Source organism: Pleurodeles waltl, chromosome 4_2, assembly GCF_031143425.1.
Source record: "Pleurodeles waltl isolate 20211129_DDA chromosome 4_2, aPleWal1.hap1.20221129, whole genome shotgun sequence".
NCBI lineage: Eukaryota > Metazoa > Chordata > Amphibia > Caudata > Salamandridae > Pleurodeles > Pleurodeles waltl.
In genome coordinates this window covers 1,059,107,469-1,059,132,316 of record NC_090443.1, presented here as the reverse complement: position 1 = coordinate 1,059,132,316, position 24,848 = coordinate 1,059,107,469, and the positions used below count along the sequence as shown (strand labels likewise).

General features: G+C 47.1%; 1 protein-coding gene across 1 annotated transcript; it reads left to right on the top strand.

The window, feature by feature from the left end:
• The first annotated feature begins 6,721 nt into the window (after positions 1-6,721).
• LOC138294030 (olfactory receptor 5V1-like) lies at positions 6,722-7,663 on the top strand. The gene has a single exon (XM_069233280.1). It carries the CDS (start codon positions 6,722-6,724, stop codon positions 7,661-7,663), a length of 942 nt encoding a protein of 313 aa, XP_069089381.1.
• Positions 7,664-24,848: the final 17,185 nt, after the last annotated feature.

Sequence of the window (24,848 nt, the reverse complement as noted above, 5' to 3'; positions counted from 1 at the left end):
CCTCAAGTAGAACGAGGGGCACGACCAACTAGAATTGAAAGTGTTTTGGGAGCTGCAGAAAGCACAGCAGCTCACCAGGAATGTTAAAAACACACAGTAGGGCTGCTGGGTCATTGAATACATGACCCTAGAAGAGTTTGCTATTGTAGTCAAAGCAGCCAAGGCCGGGGCTATCTGCTGTTCAGCTGTTAGGCTGGGACCTCTTGTGGTTGGTTTTAGGGCTGCATTTTGAAGGTAGAAAATGAATCATTCACATGTTTATGGTTGTTTTGAATAAAAATCTTTTATGTAAAATATTTGTGTAGCAATCATTAAATATTGCCATGTGTGTATTTATAGGGAATACATTATGTTATGGTTATTGATAAAATATTATGCTGCTTTTTTGACAGACCAATAGGTAAGCATTACACTTTGTGATAAGATGACTGATCTACTGATAAAGCCAACAGGCCTCTCATTTATATTATAGGCTCTGACTCTTTGAGAAAAGAAAGCCAGTAGGTCTACTTTATTTAACACAACACGCTTTACAATGTTTCTCTACATTAAAAAGCCCTCAGAACTTCATAGAACAAACAAAGATTAAAGTAACTTTTAAATTAGTTATACATTATCAAAAGCTCAATAAATTTACTGGAAAAAACTAAGGTTAAAATTATGTTGTAGCGAGATGAAATGTAACTTAAAAATACAATATTAAACTAAAAAAACACTGAAATTCCAAACGCACACCCTCGCCATGCATTGCTTACGACCCCTCATATTACATCACTCGTGACATATTGTATGATATCATTGATAATATCGCTTATTATGACATCTTAAATTAAACCATTAATGAAAACAGAGTGCACAGCGGGGACACAATGTAGATTTTCCTAGTAATTTATAACAAAAGTCTTAATTGTATTAAAGACACTGAGGCGAGTATTATGTTTCTCTAACTTGCTTTATTCACAATAGCAGCAGTCAAGAAACTACAATTCCCATGAGGCTAAGGGTAACAGAAAGCCAACGGGAAGAAAAAACATATCCGGTAATATACCAATAGGAACTAAGGACATAGTATAATCACCATACTTGACTGCGACCAGCCCTCTTTCTTGATGCGAGAAGGCTAGTCAGTGTGAGAAAACAAAGGAAAAATAGCTGAAACAATGGTAACTGCCAACAGTAAAGAACAAAGTTCTTGAAAAAAGTTCATCCAAGACTGGTAGAGAGGAGGAATCCAACACTCAGGATGATGGCAGGTAAATGGGACGCTGGACGAAGTTGTTGAAAATGAAAATCTCGCCTGATGTTCAAGATGAGTTTTGAGGTTGAGTAGACAAAGCTGTTAGGGTGGGAAAAGGAATCGACAAAACAAGAGTTATAGAGAACCTGTGGTGGGACAATACTCGCCTGCTTGTCTTTAATAAAATTAAGACTTTCCGTCATAAATTACTAGGAAAATCTACGTTTTATGGCAAGACCGGAGGCTCATATTACGCTTGTTTGAAGCATATTAATTATTACGGAAGTTGCTGTATGAACTGGTTTACAATAAAAAGTTCTGAAGACACTGTCATTAGACCAATCAGCCGATCTCAGAATATTCTCTAGTCTAGAAACCACCCAAAATGCTTTGGAAGCCATAGCTCCTCTAGATGAGTGAGCACCAAAAACAGAGGTGTCGATACCTGCCAGGGACATTACCCAACGAACCCATCTGGCTAGAGTAGCCTAAGTAACAGGTTTGTGAGGTTTGCGAAAAGAAATAAGGAGCTGGGAAAAAGAGGACGTTCTGAGATTGGCTGTGCAATCTTTGTAAGCCCTGAGACATTGACCAATGCACAGTTTAGGTTGGTTAGGAAAATACAGATAAAACACTGAGCGTAAATTAGTTTTGGTACGTTTGTTGATGAAGAACAAAACTCCTGTAGGGGAAAAATTACACGAGGAAATATCTAAGGCTCTCACATCTGATAAAAGTTTGATAGAAACTAAGCAGTGTAACATAGTGAGTTTAGCTGAAAGCATTTTTAATGATAAGGCTGTATTATCTTGCCAGGAAAGAAACAGATTCAAAACAACATTAACATCCCATAACTTTGAGTACTTGGGTAACGGAGGAAAGGAAATGTTTACTCCCTTTAAAAGATGACAGAGCAGGGGATGTTCTCCGACAGGTTTTCCGTTGATGTAAGCATGTCGCATGGAAATAGCCGATCTATATAGGTTGATCGTTCTGTAGGACTTACCTCCACTGGCTTGAGCAGCTAGAAAATTTATTATGTAAATTATATCGGCTGAAAAGGGATCGAGGTCCCTTCCAACACACCAGCTTGTTCAAAGAGACCAGGCGGAACTGTAAGCTTTCCTGGTGCCCGGAGCCCAGGCTTTGTTAATAAAGTCTGAAGCTTCTGCTGAAATAAGAATGGAAGATCGGGACGGCCCGATACTTTCCAGGCTGAGAGAGTGAGAGTGTTGTTGAGTAAGAGGGGGGTGCAGATAACCTAGAGGGTCCTGAAGCAGGGAAGGAAAAGTCAGAAGGAGGACCAGGTAGTCGATCACCAGTTCCAAGAGAGAGGGAAACCAAACCTGGGATTGCCAAAAGGGAACCAAAATTATTAGCCTTGCTTTCTGATGTCTGACTTGAGCGAGGACTCGGGTAATCATGATAAATGGAGGGAAGGCGTAATTGAGAAAAGTGGACCAGTCCTGTAGAAAAGCATCTGAGGTTAGTGCTGAAGGATCTGGTCACCAGCTGAAGAACAGGGGTAATTGTGTGTTCAGACGGGAGGCAAACAGATCTATCATGAAATGTCCCCATTTGTGGAGGAGAGATTGGAACACTGGGGAGTAGAGTTTCCAGTCGCTGGCATCTCTGAGGAAGCGAGAGTGCCAGTCTGCGGTCTCATTGAGGGAACCTGGTAGGTATTCTGCAGTGAGTGAGATTTTGTTGTGTAGACAATATTCCCATAGGGTTTTTGCTAGCTCCGCTAAGGGTTTTGACCTGGTGCCCCCTAAATAGGTTATGTAGCGGACAGCTGATACATTGTACATATGAAGAAGGATGGTACATTGAACCTTGTCTTTTGCTAGGCTTTTGATTGCAAAGGAGCCCGCAAGCATCTCTAAATAATTGATATGCAATTTAGACTCCTCTGAAGACCAGGAACCTCCAGTCGAGATTGGACCACAACGGGCGCCCAACCCGTTAGACTTGCATTTGATTCTAACACAAGATCTGGGGCTGATGCATAGATAGTTCAGTCATTCCAGGCATCTAAATTGGGTGTCCACAATTGAAGCTCTGAGTGAGACTCTTGGTCGAGAATGATTAGTTCCAAATATGAAAGGCCTTTTCTGAGATGAAGAATTTTTAATCTTTGAAGAGCCCGGTAATGAAGGGGACCGGGAAAGATGGCCTAGATTGAGGAGGAAAGGAGACCCACGATTCTGGCTAGGGATCTGAGAGAAATTTGGGAACTGTAGAGAATCTTCAGAATTTCAGATTTTATAGATTTGACTTTTTGTTGAGGGAGATGTAGAAAAGCGGAAGAAGAATCTATTACGAACCCCAAGAATTCTATTCTTTTGGAAGGGATAGTAATAGATTTTTCCTTGTTGATGAGGAAACCTAGTTGAGACAGGAGAGAACACGTGGTTTGGAGATGAGACTGGAGAGAGAGACGGTTCTGGTGCATAAGGAGGATGTCATCCAGATAGATTAGAAGCCTGATGCCTAAGGATCTGAGATGAGCTGTTACCAGTTTCATTATCTTTGTGAAGCACCAGTGTGCTGACGAAAGGCCGAACAGAAGGGAAGAAAACTGGAACGTTTGTCCCAGCCACTGGAAGTGAAGGAATTTTCTGTGATCCACATGGATAGGAACGGAAAGATATGTGTCTTGAAGATCCAGGCAAACCATGTATTCGGAAGGAAGAAGAATACCTCTTAAATGGACGAGAGTTTCCATTTTGAAGTGTCTGTATACAACAAAGTGATTGAAGGTTCTGAGGTTGATGACCGGTCTTAATTTTTTGTTTTTCTTTTGAACTAGAAAGAGAGTACTTAGAAAACCTGATGCATCCGGGAGGGAAAGTTGGATGGCTTGTTTCGAAAGAAGGAAATGAATATCTTCCAAGATGAAAAAAGACATTTCTGCAGAAAAACATAGAGGAGGGGGAGGATATATCTGCTGAGGGGTTGAGTAGAATTCTATTGAATAACCTTGAATTGTATTGAGGACCCATGGATCTGTTGTTATGGTGTGCCATTTTGCTGCAAACAACTGAAAGCGACCCCCTACTGGAGGAGGGCCAGAAATGGGGCTTACCTTGTGGGTTGTTGTGTCTGAATCCACGTTGTCCTCGAGCCCGGTAGCCTCTGCCTCGTTGGGGGTAGAACAGGGGTTTGAATGATTGTGTTACATACGAGGAGTTAAAGGAGCCTCTGAGTCCTTGCGACCGAAAGGAACGGCCGGTAAAGCGGCTCCTGCCTGTACCAGCCCTTGCATATACCTGTTGAGTAAATACTTTTTTGATGGATTGTTGATCTTTGTCAATGGAGGCAAAGGTAGAAACAAATTTGCCTAGGTCTTTAATGAACGAGTCTCCGAAAAGGAGTCCATCCGCCTTGATACCTGGATCCATTGATGCTAGATTAGCCAATTTGGGATCAAATTTCAGCAAAAGACCTTTTCTCCTCTTGTGTGTAATAGCCGCATTTGCGTGGCCTAGGAGGCAGAAGGCTCTCTGAATCCACATGGAGAGTTCCTTAGGATCAATGTCTGAATTTTTCATTCTGGCTGATTATGCCATGTCAAAAATACGGGCCAACGGGCCCACCAGGTCTTGTTTGTCCTGGCAATTCGACCAGGCCTTGTCGACTCCCTTACTGGGGTCTTTGACGAATTTAGAGAAGAAGGTGAGTAGGGGGTGGTCTATAGAAGGAGTAGAGGTAATGTTGGAGCAAAGGGAAGGTCTAAGGCATTCTGATATCAACCCTGTGTTTTTGTCGAAAGTAAGTCTCAGTCTGGAAGCAATGTAGTCTCCTACGTGAGAAGAGGGGAACCATTCGCTGGAGTTGGGATGGTGAAGGAGGGAGTGATCGAACATGGGATTACCATCTGAGTCTAGATTCAATTTAGCTGCAAAAGGATTAGAGGAGGAATGGTCCAATCTGGGTTTTTTTGGAGGAGGAGAGGACTGAGATTGGGAACCCCATATGTCTGAAGTATCATCCATATCCTCCATATCACCCATGCCATCATCCGTATCAGAAATATGCGAAATCACAGATGTTTTTGGCGCGCTCAATGTAAGTTTGGTTTTGGTAACACACATTTGATGAGATACCTTCAAATTCCCCTCCTTAGAAAGAGGCCTGGCGGGAGACTCGTCCTCAACCTGGGGTGAAGAAACTTCACCAGTCAATGCAGCGCCATCAGTGGTGACCTTAAGAGGGGCTATTTGGGCTGACAAATCCTTAAATTTACATTTTCTGCTGTCCCCCGCAGAATAGGCCAGTAAGGATGTGGAAACCATACTCTGTACAGAGGATTCAAGGTTTTTTGTCATTTTGCCCATAGTTACAGAAATGGCTTTAGCCACAGCTTAATTGATAAAATTACCAAACTCTTGGTTAAATATATCATTGTCATTATTAGAATGCCCAGAAGAATTATCATTATTCATTGCGAAGGAAAAGGAGAAAAAACAAAGGGAAAAAGTGAAATAGCAACAGGGCAGAGAAGGGTTAAATCTCTGTGAGAAAAGCACCGAAGTAGACAGTACATGCCCAAAGGGGCGTGCCTGAAGTTGAGGGAAAGACGTGCAGAGAAGGCGGAGTCTCCGACAGTCCGAATAGCAAGGAGGATGGTTTATCGACAATCTCCTTAGGCAGGGAGACAGCGGAAACAACCGGACGGTGAAGAACAGGTCGAAAGCGGCAAACTGACATTGCGTCCGTTAAACTGAAGAGAGAGCGCGAGCAGCGATCGAGGTGGCGCGGGGGAGCTCCGAGGACGAAAGGATTAACGGAGCAGGTGTAAAACGAAAGGCTTGCGCAGCATAAGAAAACACAAAGTATGAAATAAATAAAACTACCAGTAACCTAGATATAATAATAAAGGAATAACTGCACACTTATCTTGACTACGAGCAGCAAGAAAGAGGGCTGGTCGCAGTCAAGTATGGTGATTATACTATGTCCTTAGTTCCTATTGGTGTATTACCCGATATGTTTTTTCTTCCCATTATCTTTCTGTTACCCTTAGCCTCATGGGAATTGTAGTTTCTTGACTGCTGGTATTGTAAATAAAGCAAGTTAGAGAAGCATAATTTGAGCCTCCGGTCTTGCCATAAAATTTATAATCACTTCAGTTAACTGTAACTGATGCATTTCAGTGTTTTTATTTTTAAGTGATATTTTCACCTAACTATAACATCGCATTAACCTTTTGTTTTTTAGTTAATATCTATCTATCTATCTATCTATCTATCTATCTATCTATCTATCTATCTATCTATCTATCTATCTATCGTTGCAACCATATCTATGTAGCCATCTATTTATCTAATTATGACAATGTATTGTCATTGTTGTTCGGCTTGGTAATACTATATCTATGCCCATGCTCATCAAGATTCTTTTTGTTCATATTAATAGTGATGTATTATTAATATTGTATCTCCATCTAATTTTCCTCTTTAAACACCAGTCCAGAAGACTATGGACAAGGTCAACCAAACCCTGGCAACTGAATTCATCCTGTTGGGCTTGTCAGCGATTCCGGAGGTGGAGGACTTCTTGTTCATAATTTTCCTACTGATCTATGTGATCACCCTGGCTGGGAACATCCTCATCATCACCATAATACACCTAGATACGCATCTTCACACCGCTATGTACTATTTCATCTCTAACCTTTCCTTCTTAGACATCTGTTCCTCTACTGTCACTGTCCCCAAGTTGCTGGCAGACCTTCGAGCTGAGAAGAAGACTATCTCCTTCCCTAGCTGCATGATCCAACTCTATTTCTTTGCTAGCCTGGTGTCTATTGAGTGCCTCCTACTGGCAGCCATGGCATATGACCGCTATATTGCCATCTGTCACCCTTTGCATTACAGCAGCATCATGGATCAGAGTGCCTGCTCCTGGTTGGCTGCCAGCTTGTGGGTGGGTGGACACATTTACTCCTCTGTACATGTGATTTTGATGAGCAAGCTCTCGTTTTGCAGGTCCAATATCATCCAGCACTTTTTCTGTGACATTCCCCCGCTATTGAGCCTTTCATGCTCCAGCACATTCATCAACATCCTGCTCATCCTTACACTTGGTGGGTTACTTGGTTTTGGGTCAATTCTCACCAAGATTGTATCATACGCTTTCATAATCAGCACCATCCTGAACATCAAGTCTTCTGTGGGGCGAGCCAAAACCTTCTCCACCTGTGCCTCCCACCTGACAGTGGTCATTATCTTCTATGGGACTCTACTCTTCATCTACTACCCACCCACAACCACCAACTCATTCTCTGTCAATAGGTTTGTGTCAGTGGTGTACAGCATCTTGACTCCCATGGTGAACCCAATGATCTATAGTCTCCGAAATACTGAAATGAAGAAAGCGGTCAAGAAAGCGTTTGGTAGAATCCAGAGAATGATAAAGTGAACATAGATAAAGATGGTTGAGTGTTGGAAGGTGCTGCTCTGCCCATCTCCCTTCCATGTGTGTCAGAGTACGCTTTACATAGTCACAAAACTCTCACCCACTATTAGTCTACTGATGAAGAAAAATTCCCTAATTCACAACATCTCATGTATCCCCCTATGTACAACACTACACTGCTTTGTAGCTAGGTTAGCTTTCTGTAAATACTAGGGGTGGGCGTAACTCATGTAATTCTGTGGTGCATAACCACATGCTGTTGCCTAAGAATTCCGCAAGATTATGCTTGGATTACACAAGAAGAGTAATTCTGCATTTAGCGATATTTCTTAGAGCAAAATTACCCCCTCGTGTCCAAAATGGACATGTGGATGCATTTTGTGCAAAGAAAGAATGACTAAATGCAGCAGGACATGAATAGTGAGCATGAGCGGCCACAGGTGCTCACTAAATGTGGTAATTCTTTGTTAAAGAGTAACACAAAATTACCAAAATTCATCTGATTACTTCTTTCAAAATTGGAATTCTGTCCAACCCTAGTAAATAACATCACATTCATACCTAGATTGGCTCCAGGTCAGTCTTTGTCACCACACGATGGCCCAGATTTAAGAAGCTCTAGCACCACATTGGCATAATTTTTTTACGTTAATGTGGCGTTAGGCTTCAAAAATCTCTGCACCATATTTACTAAGTGGTGCAATGCATGCATGCATAATGTATACAAATGGGGCGTTGCCCTGTTAGGGGGGCCGAAAAAATGGCAGAAAGAAATCTAAAAGATTTTTTTGCTACATTTTTAGTGGCTACTTTTAACACCTGCCTGAGCAGGTGTTAAAAGGGAGCACACCATTGGTTACAATGGGCCCCTATGTATAAAATTGTGGCGCTATCCCTGAACAGTACATCAATAGCGTAAAAAATGTTGGTAGAGGGGACCTAAGGGGTGCAAGGAAAGTGTTGCTGCACTGGGTGCAGCATACATTTTCTTATATCTGCCCGTAGGTTTGTTTTCCCTGATGGTTTTGAATCATCTTGATAATTCTGCCCCAAGGCACCCAGTTGGAGGACAGTTAAGTGAATTTATCACCCTTTCACTGAAGAGAGCTTCCATATGTAACTCCAGATCACACGCAGACAAGTTCTGTCTCAAAAGCTTTCTATTTTAGAGTGCATCTACTCTGCTGGCTGATCGAAGGGAGTGAGTCCAAGGGAGAAGAAAGGAGGCTCAGGAGCTGAGACAGGTGATGAGTAGAAGACCACACACTGGATAAGATCATAAACACTGAGCCTGGAAACTAAACAAATTATTAAGGAGTTTCCATAACAGGAAAGCTGCTACAAATGGGCTGTTCTCTCTCCTGTCCTGCCAAAGCAGAGGCTACTGGTTCCATTCACTATGTTTCTACTTGTGTAGCACCAGCCAGCAGAGCCAGCAGAACCCATTGACCGGGTGGTCCATCCACCATTGCATTTTTGCACCATGCTGGAGGCCAGCCAGCCTTGATTGGGACAGGTGGCCATAACTGATGTTCTTGCCTGGGTCACACGTGTACCAGGGTCAGGATGTCACCTCCCGTAAATTGTAAATTTAAGTATTTTGAGGTCAATCCCTCCTACCCGATTTCCCACCTTCTATGTGAGACTACAGGATGGCGAAGGCAACCCAAGTGCTTAGGGCGGGGTGACAGTTACATCACTCCAGCCTGAGTCCACCAGGCATCTGTGGAAGGGAAAACAAACAAAAGCCCTCTACCTCAGGGTCATCGATCCTTTTTTTCTTAAACAGACAGGCTCGTCAGGAGTTTGATATTTGAAAATTAATAAGAATGTCAGCGGCATCCAAATAAATATAGTGGCCAGTTACCATTCCCTCTGCTTTAGGTGCATGTGCTGCGCCTGGCACGCTGGTGGGACCTCAACCTTTCACTACTGTACTCATAAAGAAGAGCAGAGGGTCTCTACTTACCTGGAAAGAAAGTGGTCTACCTGGCAAGTCATAAATGCCCGCAAGTCCAAGATAGGAGCGGGTACTGAGGTTATCTGGCAGGAGGAGTATTCTGGTGAAAGGGAGGGAGAGGTGGGCAGATTGGAGAAAGTAACAAAGGTCAACCCGTCTGCCAACTGAGAAAGACAGTGATGAACCAGCTGGTATGTTGTGAAAGGTGAAAGACTTAGAAGAGGGTTACCCGCCCATGTACACTTCTCTAGGGCCAGACAGAAAAGAGACAGCTCCTGGGCCACCAAAGTAACTTTTCTTTACACCTAATTTCAGGAAGGACTCTCTGTTCTGCAGTTAAAGCTGTGGACACCTATAAAGATACAGACAGAGAGAGGAGTCCTATTTGAGCCATAATTTCCAAGATGAATTTGTTATGTACTTCTCTTTCCCCGCGGTTTGAAGTTATTCCTTCTACTGTATTTCCATAATAAACAATATTAATAATGCCTGTTTACTACCATGTGTCGAAGCAGGTAAAAGATAACTACCTATCTGTCCCCTTCCTGTGAAAGAACCTCACCCTCACTGTGTGTGCACCACAGTCTTCCTCATTCGAGAAATGGCTACTGGTCTCAGTTTAAGGGCGATGTGGCGGGGTGACGGCGAAGCTGCCTCTGGGGCACTAGCTGGATGGTGGCCCAAGAAATTTGAAGACATTGGTTGCATTGAAGCATGTCCTCCAGCCATGAAGGGAGCCAATTTGGGCTAAAAACAGTGACCAGTGGTCCACCATGCCATGGCAGAAGAGTGGGCCTACTATCAGTCGCCGGCATGCAGAAAGTTTTCTCCTATCATATGGGACACATTTTAAAACACTTTCAGTCTGTGACTGCCATGGTTGACACGCTGGCCTCAGAAAAAACTGGTGGCCCTCCAAAGCAATTGCCATTAAACAAAAAATCTATAATCTTCCTGGTAAGAACTTGGGTGATCAGGACAGATAAGGACTTTCAAAGTATTAGGTGTTCAGATATTCATACTCTGCTCACCAGAATATTAATTGCAGCTAAACTCATACGGATAGTAACAATAGTTCAGTTGCCCATGTCTGTGGTGTTACTGTGAGCACACTCCTTGACTCGTAACATGCGCTGCCGGATGCTTCAAGAGATTCTCCAACACTTCTACCTGCAAGCAGTAACAAGGGCCTTTCAAATTATGAATATGTCTATGTGGCACATATTCAGAATAAATCATATAAAGGGTTGTAAGCAATGGTTAATTTGGGTGGGTGACTAACCACCCTAAGGAATAACTCGGACCTACAGCCGATTTGTAATGCCTATTACCACCAGGAAACAAGTGGTGGTAAGGGGCATTGATAAGTAATTAATGCCTCATCACCATGTGTTAGAAATGGAGTCTCTGGCTGGCAGTCAGTTTGTACTCTGTCCAAGCAGGAACCCTCACTCTAGTCAGAGTAAGGAAGATACACACCAAGGATACCTCCTGCTCACCTCCTTGGTAGCTTGGCACAAGCAGTCAGGCTTATCTCAGAGGCAATGTGTAAAGTATTGCAATCACACACAGTAACACAGTGAAAACACCACAAAGAGGACTCAAGACCACGTTAGAAATATAGCCAATATTTATCTGAGTAGAACAAGATCAATATGACAAAAATCCAACATACACAAGCAAAGTTATGAATTTTTAAAGATTAAACTTTGATATAGCGCTTAGAAACACAAATGCTTTAAATTGGTGATATGAAGGCATTGTGACAAAGTCGTTCTTACCAATCTGATGCTAATGGCGCCAGTCACGGACTCACATTGACCCTCGGGTACAATACCTTGTGAAAATGAGAAAACAAGCAGGTGCACGGAGTTGAGGATCAAGGCGTCGCTGGATCCATTGCGGCGTCAGTTCCAGTGCTGCGGAGCAAAGAAGAGGAGGCATTGGTGCGAGCTGTCAGGTCCTTGCTGCAGAACTGTGGAGCTAAGGAGGCATTGGTGCGAAGCGCTAGATCAGCGCACTTTCGGCAGGGTCGATATCTAGTGGTCACGGTGTAGTACAGCGAAGTCAGGTATCACGGATGTCAGTGAAACGGCAGTTCGGGACTCACGGAGTCGTGGACTTCAGCAAGGCTGTAGCAGTGTTGGGCCTGTGGGGTCGTCGCATTCCAGCGAGGACCCCAGCTTCAGTTGCAGGCGGCGGCGCAGGATCCGTCAGCGGCGTCAGTCTGGGGTCATCTGAAGTCAGTGCACTTGGTTCTTCTTGGTTTTTCACCACCTTCTCCTTTCAAGGGCCCATGGACTGGATTAGGCACCACTTGGCAGGGCAGGAGTCTCAGCAGAGAGTCCAGGTGATGGCAGAGGAAGTCTTTGATGGCCCTTAGGCTTCAGAACAGGGGGCAAGCTCAGTCGAAACCCTTGGAGAAACTTCACAAGCAAGATACACAGCAAAGTCCAGTCTTTGTCCTCTCTAAGGCAGAAGCAGCAACTGCAGGCCAGCCCAGCAAAGCACACACAGCAAAGGGGCAGTACTCCTTGTAGGAGGCTGGCCTGGCTTGTAGTGGGCACCAGAAGTACCTACACCTTGTGCCAGGTCCAGTTATCCCTTATTAGTGTAGAAGAGGTGTTTCGAGAAGCTTAGGCTGATAGAAGGTAGCTATAGCAGAGCAGCTTAGGCTGAACTAGGAGACATGCAAAGCTCCTACTATACCACTGGTGTCACATGCACAATATCATAAGAAAACACAGATACACTAAAAATAAAGGTACTTTATTTTATGACAATATGCCAAAAGTATCTCAGTGAGTACCCTCAGTATGAGGATGCCAAATATACACAAGATATAAATACACAATACCAAAATTACGCAGTAATAGCAAAAGGAAGTAATGCAAGCAGTGTAAAGTTACAATAAATTGCAATAGGAGCACATAGGTATAGGGGCAACACAAACCATATACTCTAAAAATGGAATGCGAACCACGAATGGACCCCAAACCTATGTGAGCTTGTAGAGGGTCGCTGGGACTGTAAGAAAACAGTGAGTGTTAGAAAAATATCCCACCCCAAGACCCTGTAAGGTAGGTGTAAAGTGCACCTACAACCCCCAGAGAGCACAGAAGCCATGATAGGGGGATTCTGCAAGGAAAACCAACACCAGCAAAGCAACAACAGTGGATTTCCGGACCTGAGTACCTGTAAGACAAGGGGACCAAGTCCAAGAGTCACGACAGTGTCGAGAGTGGGCAGCAGCCCAGGAAATGCCAGCTGAGGGTGCAAGGAAGCTGCCACCGGGTGGAAGAAGCTTGGTGTTTTGCATGAACGAAGAGGACTAGGAACTTCCCCTTTGAAGGATGGATGTCCCACGTTGTGAAGAAGCTTGCAGAGGTGTTCCCACACAGAAGACCGCAAATAAGCCTTGCTAGCTGCAAGTGTCAGGGTTAGGGTTTTTGGATGCTGATGTGGATGTTGCCACTTGGATGAGGAGACGGGGGGGGGGGGGCAGCAAGTCAGGGAACCTTCACAGAAGCAGGCAGCATCCGCAGAAGTACCAGATCAGGCACATAGAAGAGGAGTGAACCGGAGTCCACCCGAAGTCAGAAAAGGGAGTCCCACGACGCCGGAGGACAACTCAGAAGGTTGTGTACTGCAGGTTAGAGTGTCGGGGACCCAGGCTTGGCTGTGCACGAAGGAAATCCTGGAAGAGTGCACAGGAGCCGGAGCAGCTGCAAATCACGCGGTACCCATCAATGCAGTCTAGCGTGGAGAGGCAAGGACTTACCTCCACCAAACTTGGACTGAAGAGTCACTGGACTGTGGGAGTCACTTGGACAGAGTTGCTGAGTTCCAGGGACCACGCTCGTCATGCTGAGAGGGGACCCAGAGGACCGGTGATGCAGTCTTTTGTTGCCTGCGGTTGCAGGGGGAAGATTCCGTCGACCCACGGAGGATTTCTTTAGAGCTCCTGGTGCAAGAAGGAAGCAGGCTACCCCCAGAGCATGCACCACCTGGAAACAGTCGAGAAAGCCGGCAGGATGAAGCGATACAAGGTTGCTAGTAGTCATCTGGCTACTTTGTTGCGGTTTTGCAGGTGTCCTGAGCAGTCAGCGGTCGATCCTTTGGCAGAAGGTGAAGAGGGAGATGCAGAGGAACTCTGATGAGCTCTTGCATTCGTTATCTGAAAAATTCCCCAAAGCAGAGACCCTAAATAGCCAGAAAAGGAGGTTTGGCTACCTAGGAAGGAGGATAGGCTAGTAAGAAAGGTAAGAGCCTATCAGAAAGAGTCTCTGACGTCACCTGCTGGTCCTGGCCACTCAGAGCAGTCCAGTGCGCCAGCACACCTCTGAATCCAAGATGGCAGAGGTCTGGGGCACGCTGGAGGAGCTCTGGGCACCTCCCCTGGGATGTGCAGGTCAGGGGAGTGGTCACTCCCCTTTCCTTTGTCCAGTTTTGTGCCAGAGCAGGGCTGGGGGATCCCTGAACCGGTGGAGACTGGCTTATGCAGAAATGGGCACCATCTGTGCCCATCAAAGCATTTCCAGAGGCTGGGGAGGCTACTCCTCCCCAGCCCTGACACCTATTTCCAAAGGGAGAGGGTGTAACACCCTCTCTCTGAGGGAGTCCTTTGTTCTGCCTTCCTGGGCCAGGCCTGGCTGGACCCCAGGAGGGCAGAAACCTGTCTGAGGGGTTGGCAGCAGCAGCAGCAGCTACAGTGAAACTCCAGGAAAGGTAGTTTGGCAGTACCCGGGTCTGTGCTAGAGACCCGGGGATCATGGAATTGTCTCCCCAATGCCAGAATGGCATTGGGGTGACAATTCCATGATCTTAGAAATGTTACATGGCCATGTTCGGAGTTACCATTGTGATGTTATACATAGGTATAGTGCACGCGTGAAATGGTGTCCCCGCACTCACAAAGTCTGGGGAATTTGCCCTGAACAATGTGGGGGCACCTTGGCTAATACCAGGGTGCCCACACACTAATTAACTTTGCACCCAACCTTCACCAGGTGAAGGTTAGACATATAGGTGACTTATACGTTACTTAAGTGCAGTGGTAAATGGCTGTGAAATAACGTGGACGTTATTTCACTCAGGCTGCACTGGCAGGCCTGTGTAAGAATAGTCAGATCTCCCTATGGGTGGCAAAAGAAATGCTGCAGCCCATAGGGATATCCTGGAACCCCAATACCCTAGGTACCTCAGTACCATATACTAGGGAATTATAAGGGTGTTCCAGTATGCCAATGTGAATTGGTGAAATCGGTCACTAGCCTGTTAGTGACAATTTAGAAAGCAGAGAGAGCATAACCACTGAGGTTCTGGTTAGCAGAGCCTCAGTGAGACAGTTAGTCATCACACAGGGAACACATACAGGGCACACTTATGAGCACTGGGGCCCTGCCTGGCAGGGTCCCAGTGACACATAGACTAAAACAACATATATACAGTGAAATATGGGGGTAACATGCCAGGCAAGATGGTACTTTCCTACAGTCACACAATAGTAGGATTAACAGAGCCTGATTGGGCCATTAACTGACTCTATTGGGGGTGGAAGAGCTAGGCAAAGCCTATCTTACACATCAATAGGCTGAGCTCTGCTGCCACACAATAGGCTTAATAACTCTGTATTGTCAGTGCAGTCCACCAAGAGCCAGAGCAGGGGAGATAGGAAACTCCTGGAACTTCAAAGAACATTGTTGGAAACGTCTCTGAACTTTTAGCAGCAGGGCTCCAAGGGTTAAAAATAATGCTCTTAGACCTACTCCTCAGTTCACTGCTTGAACTGCGGAAGGACTCTCAGAGGACTGCCTACTGCTGTGATCTGCTATGCATTCTACTTGAATGTTGCTGTACCTGGAAGGCCTACTTTGGCTTCCTAAAGCCTGCCTTGAACCTTCAGATGCCAGCCCTGCTGTGGAACCCTGCATCTTCACCTGCACCCAGGACTTCCAGTAGTGACTTCAGAGCTAGTTTTCTGGCCCCCTGCTAAGAGTCGCTCCCACCATCTTGAACTCGAACCTGAATCTAGCCTGAGTGAGTCTTGAACCCCCAAGAGGTCTCCATCCACTCATGGACCCTTGGTTGTGGTGCTAAATGTGCCATGTGGCCATTTTCCAAAACTGAGGACTTGCTATTTTGAACTTTACAAATTCTTATCTCTGGTTCTACTAACTGTATTGTGGAGATTTTGGTGTCAAGAATTTATCAAGATCTTCTCTATTTTTCTTCTAAATTGGTTTGGAATTTTTATTGTGTTTTCACTGTGTTGCTGTTTCTATACTGCATAAATACTTAACACATTGCCTCTAAGTTTAGCCTGGTTACCAGGGTTAAGCACAGGTTAAATTAGTGACTTTTTGTGGTTCACCCTGAAAGGGATTATGGCTGTTGCTTGACCTGGGCTCACATCCCAGTTAACCAACAACCCAATTTCTCACAGGCTTTCTATGCCCTGGGTTCACAGTGTCAGTTTTGACGACTTTCTCCAGGGTATGTGAACAGTCCTGGATTGTTTGCTGTCAATTTTACATGAAATTGCTCCAGAAGCATTTTCCTATGATGATGACATCTATGTGACGGATGATGACTTAAACACAAACTTAGTGCGAGTAGATCACATAGTATTCAGATTTGCTGAATACGCTACAAATTCAATTTCCAAAAATACAAAAATGCTTATCTGAATGTCCTGTTTTAACGATAGAAGCTTTCTAATGAAGATAAAAGACTTATCCAACATTTGTTAGAGTTGGGCTCTTTTACAACCACCAAATACAAAAAAAGCCATAATCATTGTTTGGCTTTCTGAACTTTGGTAGAACATAAATACCAGATTGTGCATAGCCGGTTAAACCAATGTATGATTTAATTCACCTGGGTTTTTTCAGTACACATTGGACATCAGAACATATACAAATACTTAGATAATTGCAAACTGATATGTATGCATTCAGAGGCATACGATTAGTGATATGTGTCATTGCAGGATCCACTGGCTACACATGTGTCACCTTCAACGAAGGGGACACAGTGCCTATTGCATTTAAATTGCATTTGTAGACCAATGACAAAATGTGTTTTGCATGTGCAGAAAATAGTTTGACTGCAGTTCAGACTGCTGTCATAAAGGAAAGAGCTCAGTGGAAATGCATCATTTTTGTAACCCCCATCCCAGCCTTGAAGGCTATCACGAAGACTAGCATTCCTAACACAAAAGCCTTACATCTGAGATGGATACAGTCGGCCACTTCCATTATGGATACTGATGTTGACTATATCAGTGACACAACTTTACAGACTCAAGAATTCCCTCAGTACGAACAAGAATACCCTGTGCCCAGTGACACTTTGCCTCTTGAGCAGTATGATTGTATCATCTATACTGGTGGTTCAGCTCAGCCTGTGGTTGGCATCCACTTACGCAATGGTACATGGTGTCATGAAAAGTGGTGAATTTCAGTCACTAAAAACTTTTTACACAATACCTAGGAGGCTAGGCAGCACAGCTGGCTGAATTAAAAGTACTAATTCTGGCACTTTAGAATACGGATTTTGAATTGCCAACATTCATAGGGTGCAATACGTATTACTGTGTTCAGCCTTTAAATGAAAATTTAAATTATTGCCACCTGAATGGATTCAGACTCTTAAGGGAATACTATCAAACATAAATTGCTTTGGAGGAAAGTGGCACATCTGAAAGATTGATTGCCATGGGCTAATGTAATTCATACTCTGAGGGCCTCATTACGACCCCAGTGGTCATACCGCCGCCAATGTGGCAGTCCAAGCACCATATTACGACCGCGGCAGTAGAGCTGTGGTGAGACCTCCAGATTATGATTTAAAGTCTGCCTGGCGGAACTGGTGGTCCTAATCCACCAGGGCAGTGCTGCAAGCAGAGCTGCCCTGGGGATTACGACTCCTTTCTCCATCGGTGGTTTCATGGCGGTAGCACTGCCATAAAACGACTGGTGGAGACGGGGTTCAGGCGGCTCCAGGGGGCCCCTGCACTGCCCATGCACTTGGCATGGGCAATGCAGGAACCCCCCAGCCAGCCACATCACAGTGTTCACTGTCTGCTTTGCTGTAGGCCATTTCCCACTGGTCCAGTGGGTGGGAACTGAGTTTCGGCCTGCTGACCCAGCGGGAAACTTATAATGGTCTCCGCAGGGAGGCTGCCACACTGGCAGCAACCTACCAGTCGGTGTCAGGAATCCCCAAGGTGCCTCCTGCGTTATCTGTCAGCATCCCCAGGGATTAGGGTTAAATCATATCTCTGTTCTTGGTTAAACCTTCATGTTTCTAAGTAAACATAATGTGCTGTGTTACACAATTGGTTTTATCAATGCTTGTTTTACCAATGCTTGTTTGCTAATGTGAGCAGGTGTAGACATTTGCTTCTAATTGGGCATGGTGACTCATGTACATGTGGAAACTCAACTGCTTTCCTGAATGGTTATAAATAACAGAGTGAAGCATGCCTCCCCGCTTGGCTTTGTTTTGCTTCCTGATCTCAGCATCTGACTTGGCAGTCCAGCCCCTGCTGTCATCCTCCTATTCAGGACTTTTGAGGCAATTATTTTCTTTGTTCCTGTACCAGCTGACACCAGGCATTTTTCCAGCACCCCGGTAAAGACTGCAGCTAAGTGACTAGTATTCTCCAGGGAGTTTGTTCTTTGAGCACTGTGCTTTCCTAGAACAGCTGGTGTATTTCAGACCTTGTATTTTGGCAGAGTGCTTATCTTGAAGAGACAAATGCATTTCTGAACATTCTACATTATTATAGTAGTTTCTTGCCTAAATGTGCTTCAGGAAATCTGCATGAGCTCAAGTACTACAAAAAGTGACAGTGCAATTAAAAAAAATAATTTATGTGACTTTTCTTTCTCTAATAGCATAACTTTTTTTGTTCCTTTTAGTTTAACCCTATGCATGCAGGAAAGTTATATGTGATATAATTCATGCCCTTGTTTGTCTTTCTTGTGCATGATAAGTGCAACCACAGTTCTAATTGTAGTATGCAACAGTGAATCTCAGTGAAGCCAGCCCTAGTGCTGAAGTACTTTTTGTTATGGTACTCAGTTTGGGTTTTTGGTAATGCAGTGTTAGTAATTGTGCCAACAGTTATTATTATCCCCAAAAAAAGTGCTGGAGCATCCCAGTGGTCTTCTACCGCTCCCGTGCCCATATTAGAAAGAGAGATTCAGTTTCAAGGAAGTTGAGTGCACTAACTCTACTATCACTCTGTCAGCAACGACCTGCCCCCCGAAGATACAGGGTCCCTGGCTGGACCAGCAAGACGTGGCAGTGTTTTGTCTCTTTCTCTTCCACTCCCACTTTCCTTTTGGGACACCTGCCGGGGTTTCTGTGTCCACCAGGAAGTGCTGAGAGGTGTTGCAGGAGGTCGGGGGCATACCATCGCCCCTGCAGACATCCTGCTTTTCAGGTAAGTGGCCCCGTCTCGACAGTCTGAACTTCGGCAGACAGGCTTTTCCATCCACCGAAGTTGTGATCAGGGCCTGGGTCATCAAAGTGTCAGTGTACACATAGCAGGGAATTCATTGACTGATGAAGCAGCAAAAGCAACGGTGCAGACTGCTGTAGCTGTTGCGATTACTCTTCTTACATGAGGGTAGATGATGCTGCTTTCACTGCTTCACTGAGTAGTACTCCTTTACCTAAAAAAATATCCAGCAAAATATTTCCTCTCTGTTCAGTACCCCAAATATTTATTTTGCCTACATTCCCGGGGTAAGTGATCAAGTGATACCCAACCAGGACTGCAAACTTGAATTTAGTGTTGCAGCACATGAGGGATTGGAGTGCTACAACAATGCTGGTTTGGTGACTACAGTTCTCAACTCCAAAAATGTAATTGGTGCCATGGTTGGTATAAGCAGCTGAAACAGTACGTCCTCAGCAGTGACATTTGTCAGCAAATTAAATGGTCTACCACAGCACGCCCACCACAGACATCGGTCTTGGTTTCAAATAAACCTTTCCAATGTGTGTATTCAGATACTTGCGGACCTCTAATTTCCGATGGTGCATTTAAATTTATTCTACTGGCTGTAGATTCATGTTCTAGATTCCTTTGGGTGTGGCCACAGTGATCAGCTGATGCTCAAACTGTTACTACAGATTAGCAAGTCTTTGTTGGAACATGTGCAGTAGCAGCATTCTATTCAGAACAGAGACCTGCGTTTACCTCTAAGGCTTACAGGAATACCATGGTAACCCTGGGTGTTTCTGTACATTATTCCTCTCCCTATCATCCTGAGGGAAATTTGATTGTGGAAAAGAAGAACCATGACTTAAATCAATCCTTAACAGCTAGAGTACTAGGGTCAGGTCATAGTTGAGAGAAGGGACCCCTTACGAGGTCCTCATTGGCATCCAGATGTACGTTCCAGATTTCGATAATCATAGCACAGGGGCAGCAGACACACCCTCTGACATCAATGAAGGTTTCAATCTTATAGTAATTACAAGACTTCTGTGATTAGCACTCAAATTAAAATACTAAGGTGGTCATTACAACCCTGGCGGTCGGTGTTAAGTTGGTGGTAAGACCGCCAAAAAGCCGCAGAAAAAATATGGAATTACGACCGTGGCGGAAACCGCCAACAAAGACAGCCACTTTAACACTCCAACCGCCACGGCGGTACAAACAAACAGCGGTCACCACCAACAGACAGGCGGGAGACAATGTACCGCCCACAGTATCACAACCTACCAATCCGCCACCTTTTCCGGGGCAGATTCACCTTGAACAAAAACACAACATAAACAGGACTTCAAAGGGAAAACGCTCACCTCTGCACACCCCACGAGGAACCAGGACACCATGGAACCAGAGCTCCACATTTTACCAGCCATTATCTTCTTGCTCCTCTACCAGGAGCACAAACACCGGTGGCAAAGACCGTGGTGAGTACTGCACCTACGACACGGGGGAGGGAAAAAACAGTGACACACACACGAAACACCCCCACCCCCACCCTCACCCACGACAACACACACACTAATACAGCATGATACATTACAGTTACACCCCCCAACCCCCCTGGAAAATTGCAAAGACAAGAGGTAATGAGGTGAACGATTGTAATATATTAAAATCCAGTAGTCAAATAATACACATGCACTATTTACAAATATATACACCAAGAATATTAGTCCAAGGTATTCCACCCTTAAGGTCCGTGGACCACTGGGCCCACACTGCATGGGCGAGGCCCACTCAAGATACCCAAACATGACGGAGAGAACACTGCAGGGGCATCAGATTGAAATAAAACAGGCACCTCAGGGGGAAGGGAAAGGGTGGGCACCTCAGCCGGTTGAGTGCACGACGCCAAATCCACGAGGGGGCCCCATGCCCACTGTTCAATCCTGGCCAAGCCACAGTCTCACAAGTCTCTACAGTGGGTGGGTTGCCCACTGCTATATTCTGGGGAGTGCAAAGCCACAGTGTCTAAAGTCTGTATAGTGGGTGGTTTGCCCACTGTTCAATCCTGGAGAGTGCAAAGCCACAGTCTCACAAGTCTCTACAGTGGGTGGGTTGCCCACTGCTATATCCTGGGGAGTGCAAAGCCACAGTCTCTCAAGTGGATAACAGTCTCCACTGGTTCTGGAGGGGGCTTGGTGCCCAGAGTGCTTCATCCTGCCAAGGACAGAGGTTATGGATGTAAATCTCCACTGGTTCTGGAGGGGGCTTGGTGCCTATAGTGCTTCATCCTGCCAAGGACAGAGGTAGTGGATGGAAATCTCCACTGGTTCTGGAGGGGGCTCGGTGCCCAGAGTGCTTCATCCTGCTCGTGGCGGCCTCAGTAGCGTCAGTGCTTTTGGCGCTCATGGGCCTGCGGTGCTTGTGGCGGCGGAGTCTTTGGCAGCGGTGCTTGTGGCGGCGGTGTCCTTGACAGCGGTGCTTGTAGCGGCGGTGTCTTTGGCAGCGGTGCTTGTGGCGGCGGTGTCCTTGGCAGCGGTGCTTGTGACGGCGGTGTCCTTGGCAGCGGTGATTGTGGCGGCGGTGTCCTTGGCAGCGGTGATTGTGGCGGCGGTGTCCTTGGCAGAGGTGATTGTGGCGGCGGTGTCCTTGGCAGCGGTGCTTGTGACGGCGGTATCCTTGGCAGTGGTGATTGTGACGGCGGTGTCCTTGGCAGCGGTGATTGTGGCGGCGGTGTCCTTGGCAGCGGTGATTGTGGCGGCGGTGTCCTTGGCAGCGGTGCTTGTGACGGCGGTGTCCTTGGCAGCGGTGATTGTGGCGGTGGTGTCCTTGGCAGCGGTGATTGTGGCGGCGGTGTCCTTGGCAGCGTTTCAGCTGCTGGCGGTCCTGTCTGGGGCAGTGGGGCTGCTGGCGGTCGCCTCCTGGGCAGCGGGCTGCTGCTGGTGGTCCTGTCTGAGACAGTGGGGCTGCTGCTGGCGGTCGCCTCCTGGGCAGCGGGGCTGCTGCTGGCGGTCCTGTCTGGGCCTGCGGGGCTGCTGCTGATGGTCGCCTCCTGGGCAGCGGGGCTGCTGCTGGCGGTCCTGTCTGGGCCAGCGGGGCTGCTGCTGGCGGTCGCCTCCTGGGCAGCGGGGCTGCTGCTGGCGGTCCTGTTTGGGCCAGCGGGGCTGCTGCTTGCGGTCCTGTCTGGGGCAGCGGGGCTGCTGCTGGCTGGCTCCTGGGCAGTGGGGCTGATGGCGGTCTTCTCCGCTGTGCTGATCTTCCCAGACTTGCCGGGTTTCTTGTGCCCCTTCCCCACCTTGGAAGGTGTCGCAGCTGACTCCACACTCCCACCTGTACCCCTGGGAGTGGTTTTGGTGGCTGTTGTCTTCCCCCTCTAATGCCGGGCACTGGCCAACTTTTGCTGCTTGACAGGTGGGGGACTGTCCGTGCTGTGGCTCCTTGCCACACTGGCTGCCCTGCTGCTTGGTGCACTCCAGAATCCGGTGACTACTGGCACCATTGGTCCCGCCGATGTTGTGGCTGAGGTGCTAGGTTGGGACCTGGAGAGTCGGGCCCTAGGAGACTGACGAGGTGGGGGAGGTGAGGGAATGAGGTCAAGGGTGGACAGGAAAAGTTTCTTAGGAACACTGGGACGGGTAGCTGGAGGGGGTTTGGGAGTGGAGGAAGAGGTTGTGGTTATAGGAGGTGTTCCTTTAGTGACTTTGGGAGAAGGTGCATGCGCTGGAGGCTGTCGTGAGGTGGATGGCTGTTGGGTGGGTTTGTGCCTGCGTTTGTGTACCTTGGGAGGTGGCGTCACAGACACACTGGGAGAGGACACAGAGGATGTGTGAATGGTAGTGGGGTGGTGACTGCACGTGAGCGGAGTGTGGTGGTGAGTGTGCTGGTGATGGAAGTAGTGGCTGTAGATGTAGTGAATGCAGGTGTGAGTGGAGATGAGACTGGGAGGGAGGAGGGAGACGAGGAGGAGGGGGACACAGTGGAGGCAGTGGATGTTGCTGTGTCTGCATGTGTGTGATGCCTGGGTGAGTGCCTGTAGGATGTGTGGTGCTTATGTTTGCCTGATCTTCCTTTGTGTGTTGAGGTGTGTGCATGCTGGTTTGATGGTGTGCTTGGGGTAAGCTGAGGTACAGGGGATTGGGTCTGGGTGGAGGAAGTTGGAGGGGGGAGGCTAGAGACAAGGACAATGGCTGCCATTAGTGCTGAGGCCAGAGTCTAAAAAGCTCGCTGAAGGGCTGCCTGACCAGAATGAATGCCCTCCGGGAATGCATTGGTTTGTTGCAACTGCCTCTCTACACCCTGGATTGCATTCAAAATGGTAGACTGCCCAACAGTGAGGGACCTGAGGAGGTCAATGGCCTCCTCACTGAGGGCAGCAGGAGTGACTGGGGCAGGGGCTGAGGTGCCTGGGGAGAAGGAGATGCCCACCCTCTTGGGTGAGCAGGCACGGGGCAAAGGCTGAGGGGCTGCTGGGAGGGTGGTGCTGGAGGGGGGGGGTGGCTGTACCTGTAGATGCAGGGGGCACAGATGGGGCCACCACCACAAGGGAGCTTCCATCAGAGGACGAGTCCGTATCACTGGTGTCAGCTCCGGCCCCCGCCGTGGAGCTCCCCTCTCCCTCAGTCCCACTGGTGAAATCAGAGTCCGTAGTGTCGCCATCCAGGGCCCTGTGGGATGCAGCTCCCTCCTGCTCCGGTGCCACTGCTCCTCCGCCTGATGATGCTAATGCACACATGTACATGGAGACCACTAAAATGGGAGGGGAGACAGAAGAAAGACATGTTGAGTGCATGCATTACTGCTACCGTTGGCGGACACGACAGACACAGAAGCCCCCTGCACTACGCTGCGCACTTGGGGTCCACTATTCAATCCCTGGGACATGGCCTACAAGGCTATGGCCAATATCTGCACACATGGATGTCACAGGAGCCTGACTAGGTGTAGTTGGCACTGTGTCCATGTGGGGTAGGGTGCCACAGGGTCTGCCTGAAAAAGGGGACTTAACTAGCACACTCGCCCTGGCCTAGGAAAACCCACAGCCCACCTCCCCCACCCAGACACCTCCACTGTGCGCTGAATCAGCAGAATGAGAGTGTACTCACCCCCTTGTTGCTGCTGTGATGCCCTCAAGCCCCCATCCAACTCCTGGTATGCCACCGCCAGGATCCTGAACATCAGGGGGGTCATGGTGCGACGGGCACCCCTCCCACGTTTGGAGGTCATCCCCAGCTGGGCCTCCGCCGTCTTCTTGCTCCAGCGGCGAATGTCCTCCCATCTCTTATGGCAGTGGGTGCTCCGTCTGTGGTAGACCCCCAGGGTCCGGACGTCCTTGGCGATGGCACGCCAAATATCCTTCTTCTGGTGGGCGCTGACCTACATGAACTGTACAGGGGAAAAAGAGAAGTTATTACCAACTGCACCATCACAGTCATTGGCCCGCATCCCTATTCTTGCCATGTGGGACATGCAATCACTGTTGTTTCATGGACGCATCATCCTTCCCCCACTATCTTTCATCCACACCACTCCACATAGGCATTGCCCATTCAGCATGCTCCCAGTGTACTTACCTGTTTGTCTGGAGGACCGTAAAGCAGTGTGTACTGGGGGAGGACAGCATCCACGAGTTTCTCCAACTCCTCCGTGCTGAAGGCAGGGGCCCTTTCCCCAGACGCACAAGCCATTGTTTCTTCCAGACTGAGGTCACAGCAGCACTTGCAGTGTAGGTCCTCTCCTGTCGAAGATCAGGTACCGAGTGATTGAACAGATAG